The sequence below is a fragment of the Herpailurus yagouaroundi genome, unplaced genomic scaffold (assembly GCF_014898765.1).
Source record: "Herpailurus yagouaroundi ecotype Mexico unplaced genomic scaffold, PumYag 77, whole genome shotgun sequence".
Taxonomy (NCBI): domain Eukaryota; kingdom Metazoa; phylum Chordata; class Mammalia; order Carnivora; family Felidae; genus Herpailurus; species Herpailurus yagouaroundi.
In genome coordinates this window covers 27,505,218-27,511,885 of record NW_024412388.1, presented here as the reverse complement: position 1 = coordinate 27,511,885, position 6,668 = coordinate 27,505,218, and the positions used below count along the sequence as shown (strand labels likewise).

General features: G+C 43.1%; 1 protein-coding gene across 3 annotated transcripts in view; it reads left to right on the top strand.

Moving 5' to 3' along the window:
- Positions 1 to 377: 377 nt before the first annotated feature.
- The window catches only part of CLSPN (claspin), a 32,922-nt gene continuing 26,631 nt past the window's right edge, over positions 378 to 6,668 (top strand). For all 3 annotated transcript variants that reach the window (XM_040469074.1, XM_040469066.1, XM_040469081.1), the window contains exons 1-4: positions 378 to 590; positions 3,842 to 3,950; positions 4,469 to 4,914; positions 5,962 to 6,123. In XM_040469074.1, the coding sequence (XP_040325008.1) occupies positions 567 to 590; positions 3,842 to 3,950; positions 4,469 to 4,914; positions 5,962 to 6,123 (741 nt within the window). In that variant the 5' untranslated portion in view covers positions 378 to 566. The remainder of the gene's footprint in view (positions 591 to 3,841; positions 3,951 to 4,468; positions 4,915 to 5,961; positions 6,124 to 6,668) is intronic.

Here is a 6,668-nt window from a genome sequence, read left to right as displayed (position 1 = left end):
ACAAAACTTGTCTGTTTGTTCAGTGGCATGAATGCTATGTACAAGAAGGAGGAAGTAGGATCTAGCTGCTCCAGGGATGGAGGTCCTGGAGAAAATCCCCACAGGTGCCTTCGGTTGCCCTGGGATCTTCTCCCAGCTCACTTCCATCCAGCCCAGAAGGCTTACTCCTCACAGTGCGCTGTGGCAAGGGTCAAAGCTCAAAGGCCACCACTCTCCTGGTACCGCCTTGCGAAGCCAGAGGGCCCCGACCGCCTGGCAACCAGGAGAATCTCAGGCTCACTTAGGTTCAACAGACGAGAGGAACCCAGACCCGCCAACCCTACCCAGATTACAATCTCCGGGCTCGTCAAAGGTGCTTCGTGATTGGTAGGACGGCATAGGGGCGTGGCCTCATGTAGAAACCCTCCTCCGGATTGGTGCAACTCGTTAGGGCGGGGCCTCCACTCTGGCTGGGCGCGAAACCTCGAACTGTGTTGCCGGGCTGGAGACCGCGGGAGCGGCTGCGCTCCGGCTAAGGGACCAGGAGACCCGCTCCGTCACAAGCGAAGCGCTAGGAAGCCGGAGTCATGACGGGCGAAGTACTTTCTGAGGTGGGTTCGTGCACTTGCCGCCATCCGCGGCTGCGGAGGCCTGGCTCCGAGGGGCGGGTTGGGGTAGGGGTCGAGTCGGGCGGAGCGGGTCGCGGCGGCACTGTGGCGGCACGGCGCGCGGCCGGGCCTGGCGGGATGGCCCCTGGGGCTCGCGACTCTTGCGGTCCGGTCCCGCGGTGGGCTTCCCGCGCCTCGGTGAGCTAGGCGGCGTCGCTTCTGGTCCCTTCCGCGCGCGCAGCTGGCCGCCCAGCAGTTCCTCAGCCGGCCACGCCCGCCCACCTCCCCTTTGGCGCGTTTCCTGCCGCCGGAGTTCTTCCTTGTCCAGCCCCCCAAAAGAGGAAGGCCTGGGCAGACCCGGGCCGCTGGGATGCGGGGCGGGATTCTCCGGAAATGGACGGCGGCAGTCTTTGGGAGTTCGGAATTGGATCTACAAAGGGCCTGTGAGGTCATCCAACGCGACCCCGAAAGAAGTAGGAGTGTCGGGCCCTCTCGGCTTGTGGTTTGATTGCTGGCAGGATTGGGCATAGAAGCATCTGTTTCCAGAACCCGGTTCTTTTCTGGGGCCGGGACTAGTGTGGGACACTAGCCTTGGGAGCAAAATTTAAGAGGGCTCCCCAAACTCAGTAATTAAGATAATGTTTCAATGCAATTTTTAAAAATAAAAGTTAAAGCAAAAATTCCATTATATGGTTTGGAACAAAATATAAAACTTTTAAATAAAGACAAGATCTGACCCTGCGCTTGCACTACTCCACTTCAGGTGCCTATAATCCTGGCCCTGGTTCCAATAAAACTTTATTTACAAAAGTAGTAGGCTGACCTCATGAGCCATGATTTTCCAGTTAGATTTTTTGTTTGTTTGTTTGTTTTTAATGTTGTACTATTATCTCCATTACAGGGGTTTTTGAGACTTGACTCTGTTCTTGCCCTGTTCCTGGCCCTGACTGTGGCAGATACTGCTATAAATTGCATAGAAGAAAGTGATTAAAGCATGTACTGAGTTATGTGGTTATCTAAACTCAGTTTCCACATCCACAAAGAATCTTACTGCTTCAGGTGTTGGGAGAATCATCAACACATATGTGATGATCCTCAGTGATTCCTTAATACCTGTTATGTTTGGTTATTATTTTAATAATTATACCAAACATTTAAAACAATTTAATAGTTGTTAGAGAAGCCATTAGGGTGAGTAATGCTCGACTACATTACAGATGTTAATATCTGCCCCCCTATTAAGTCAAGTCAGAGCCCTAAGAACACCAGGGATGTAGGAGACCTGGCCTCTAGGGTCAGCCTGGTTACTTGACTGGTCATGTCACCTAACATACCCATCCTACTTATACTTTTTAGTTGTGATTTTTTTTTTTTTAATGTTGTATTTATTTTTGAGAGCCGGGGTGGGGGGCAGGGGCAGAGAGAGACAGAGATATAGACTCCAAAGCAGGCTCCACACTATTAGCACAGAGCTCTGTGCAGGTCTGGAACCCAGGAACTGGGAAATCATGACCTGAGCCAAAGTCAGAAGCTTAACCCACTGAGCCACCTAGGCACCTCTACTTGTGACCTTTAAAATGGTTTTATTTGAGGGGCACCTGGGTGGCTTAGTTGAGCATCTGACGTAGGCTCAGGTCATGATCTCACTGTTTGTGGGTCTGAGCCCCACGTCAGGCTCTGTGCTGACAGCTCAGAGCCTGGAGCCTGCTTTGGATTCTGTGTCTCCCTCTCTCTCTGCCTCTCCCCCACTAGCACTCTGCCTCTGTCTCTTAAAAATAAATAAAAACATTAGAGAAAGACAAATATATGACTTTGGTAATATGTGGAATTTAAGATACAAACCAGATGAACATAAGGGAAGGGAAGCAAAAATAATATAAAAACAGGGACGGGGACAAAACATAAGAGACAAACGTAGAGATCAAACTGAGGCTTGTTGGAGGAGTTATGGGTTGGGGGATGGACTGGGCAAGGAGCATTAAGGAAGACACTTGTTGGGATGAGCACTGGGTGTTATATGTAGGGGATGAATCACTGGATTCTACTCCTGAAATCATTACTGCACTATATGCTAACTAACTTGGATGTAAATTTAAAAAAATAAATAAATAAAATAAACATTAAAAAACATTTTAATGGTTTTATTTGGAAATTTTCAAACATATACAAATGTAGAAAGGCTGTATAATGAACCTATCACCTAACTTAAATAGTTATCAAATCATGCCAATCATGTTTCATTTATAGCTCATCCACTTTCACCCTCACTGGATTATTTGGAAGCAAATTTCAGATATCATTGCATCCAAAAATATTTCTTTATACATCTCTAAAAGATAAGGGCTTTCCGGAACAGGTAACACAAATATTACCACACCTAAAAATCTTAGAATTATTGCTTAATACTAAATAGATAGTGTTCAGATTTCATTGACTCAGATGTATACTTCCTGTTTATTTATTTTGTTTTAGAAAGAGAGAGAAAGAAGTCATGAGCTGGGGAAAGGGGCAGAGAGAAAGAGAGAAAGAGATAGAATCTCAAGTAGGCTTCACACAGCGTGGAGCCCAACACAGGGCTCAATCCCATAACCCTGGGATCACTGCCTGAGTTGAAATCAAGAATCGGATGCTTAACCAACTGAGCCACCCAGGTGCTCTGTTTATTTGAATCAAGATCCAAAGTCTGCATATTGCATGGGGTGCCTGGCTGGCTTAGTAGAGCGTGGGACTCTTGATCTCTGGGTTGTGAGTTCCAGCCCCACGTTGGATGTAGAGATTACTTAAACAAAATTAAAAACAAAAACAAAATGTGCATATTGCAGTTGTTGATATGTGTGTGTATGTGTGTATATATCTTAACTCTATATAGGTCCCCCTTCCTCTCTTTCTCCTTTTTTCTTGAAGTTCATTCCAAAAGTAACACACGGTTTGTCCTATAGATTTTTTTTTCACATCAGGATTGCAATTCTGTGATGTTATTTAACATGTCATTTGGATACACCGAGAAGCAGTTCAAACAGAAAATGTGTAATAAATGATTGATTCTTTTTATGTACCATTACTCAAAATGAATCATTGCTTCTATAGTATCCTTCAAAGGTGAACAGTGAATTTTTGTGTTTTTCTTTGTCCAGTAATTCTTAATGTCATCCCTTCATTTCAGCCTGCTGATCCTATGATGATTTGTGTATCATTATGTACTCAGAGCTTTCTGTCACCACCTGGTGAATGCAAAGTGTGTTCTCATTTTCTAGGTTCATCTAGAAATCAATGATCCAAAACTTATCTCACAGGAAGAACCCGATAGTCCTTCAGACAGTGGACAAGGCAGCTGTGGAACAATTGTGCCCTTGAGTGATGGAGGTTTGTAATAGTAATTTTATTTTTAGAAATAGAATGTGGAGGCCTGGGTTATAAGTGGATTGGATTAATTTCATTATTCTCTTGATTCTTTAAATTATTAATGCCTAACCTTATTGTTTGTCTTATTTATTATAAAAGCAAAATTATAGTGCATATACTTTTTTGAAATTAACCATTTCTATTATTAAATGTGTAAAATGTCTAGAAGCTACCACATTGCATGGTTGAAGGCATTCATCCTTTAATAACTGATTTTTAACACCTACCAAAAGAATTAGAACAACTTTACACTTTGTAAATATATATAATTACATTTCTCAGTAAGAGACATTTCCAGGGAAAATGGTTCTTAAAACCTATTTTTAGATTTGCTTTGCTACAATCAGTTCTTAGTGGTAGTTACATAATTTCACAAGGTGACACAGCAGTTGGGTAATTGGATGTTTTTTAGGAGTAGTGGGACCAGGAGGAAGACAAAATAATAGTAGATCTCTGAAAAAAAATTATGTTTTCTCCAGATTCAGATGAAGAGATATTTGTGAGTAAGAAATTGAAAAGCAGGAAGCTGCTACAAGACAGTGATTCTGAAAGAGAGGACACAAATGCTTTTCCAGAGAAAACTTACGACAGCGTTGAGGAGGAAAATAAAGAGAACTTATATGCCAGAAAAAATGGAAAAGTCAGAAGGATTTACAAAACTCTGGCAGACAGTGCTGGAAGTGACATTGAGGAGTCTTTGTATCAGGAAAATCTTGAAACCCAGGTGACGCCTTGCTTAGAGCTGAGTCTCCAATCTGAAAACTCTGTGGACTTTACAGTTGACAGAAAGATTTCCAAAAAACCCAAACATGATAAAGAAAGAATGGAAGGAAAAGCAAAAGTAAAATCAAAGAGAAGACTTGAGAAAGAGGAAAAAAAGATGGAAAAAATCAGGCGGCTAAAAAAGAAGGAAACAAAAAATGAGGTATATTTAAATGAATGAATTTGTTCTTTTTCTGTTTTTTATTTTATTTTGAGAGAGAGAGAGAGAGAGAGAGACAGAGAGACAGAGAGACAGAGTGCGAATCAGGAAGAGGCAGACAGGGAGATACAGAATCTGAAGCAGGCTCCAGGCTCTGAGCTGTCAACACAGAGCCTGACGCGTGGCTCAAACTCACAGACAATGAGATCGTGACCTGAGCCAAAGTCGGATGCTTAACTGACTGAGCCATCCAGGTGCCCCTAAATTTGTTCTTTCTAAGGCAGATTAACATCTTAGAAAAAAATGCTTTTAGTTCTTGAGGTTTCTGCACTTAGAATATAGCTTCAAGTTGATTGGTTTGTATTGCGAGTAATGAGGTATGTAATTTAAAACTTGTTGGTCTTGGGGCGCCTGGGTGGCGCAGTCGGTTGAGCGTCCGACTTCAGCCAGGTCACGATCTCGCGGTCCGTGAGTTCGAGCCCCGCGTCAGGCTCTGGTCTGATGGCTCAGAGCCTGGAGCCTGTTTCCGATTCTGTGTCTCCCTCTCTCTCTGCCCCTCCCCCGTTCATGCTCTGTCTCTCTGTCCCAAAAATAAATAAATGTTGAAAAAAAAAAAAAATTTAAAACTTGTTGGTCTCATTCTCCGTAAATGGATTTCTGATTTTCTCTGCAAGCACATGGAGTATTGCTGCTTGTTATCTGATGAAAATGAACTTTCAGAGGAGTATTTTTTTAGGCATCCATAAGTCAGAAGTCTTGTTTGCTAACTAGAAAAAAACATCTTTTTATAAACTAGCTGTTTGATAAGTATTTGAGTTTTTAAAAAAAATATTTACTTTTTACTAAGTTGGTTTTGGACAGTGGCATAAAATCACAGCATGGACTTCAAAAGATGGCTGTGGGTAGGAACCAGGGAGAATGTTCTAAAATGCCAAATATTTGTCTACCGATACATTATGGGCTTTTTATGGCCTGGTCCAAATTACCTTATGATGTGAAGTATTGGAGTTTGGGTGATTGGATTTTGCTTTGTCTTTATGCATTGTCCAGGAAGATGATGTGAAACAGCCATTTAATGATAGTGGCTGTCTTCTTGTGGATAAAGACCTTTTTGAAACTGGATTGGAGGAAGAAAATAACTCTGCATTAGAAGACGAAGAGTCATTAGAATCGATAAGGGCAGCTGTGAAAAACAAAGTAAAAAAGCACAAGGCAAGTAAAAGATGATTGCAAAAGAGCTAACCCACTGCTCCTAACCTTTGCTTTATTTTCTTTCTTTCTTTTTTTAAATGTTTTTTAATGTTTATTTTTGAGATACAGACAGAGCGCAAGTAGGGGAGGGGCAGAGAAAGAGGGAGACAGAATCTGAAGCAGGCTCCAGGCTCTAGCTGTCCACACAAGGGCCTGACTCAGGGCTTGAATTCACGGACCGCGAGTTCATTGACCTGAGTTGAAGTTGGACACCCAGCTGACTGAGTCACCCAGAAGCCCCTTCTTTATTTTCTGATTTACCATTGAAACCGTTTTTTTTTTTTAATGTTTATTTATTTTTGAGACAGAGAGAGACAGAGCATGAATGGGGAAGGGTCAGAGAGAGGGAGACACAGAATCTGAAGCAGGCTCCAGGCTCCGAGCTCTCAGCACAGAGCCCCATGCGGGGCTTGAACTCACGGACTGTGAGATCATGACCTGAGCCGAAGTCGGATGCTTACCCGACTGAGCCACCCAGGCGCCCCTGGAACCATTTTTTTTTTTTT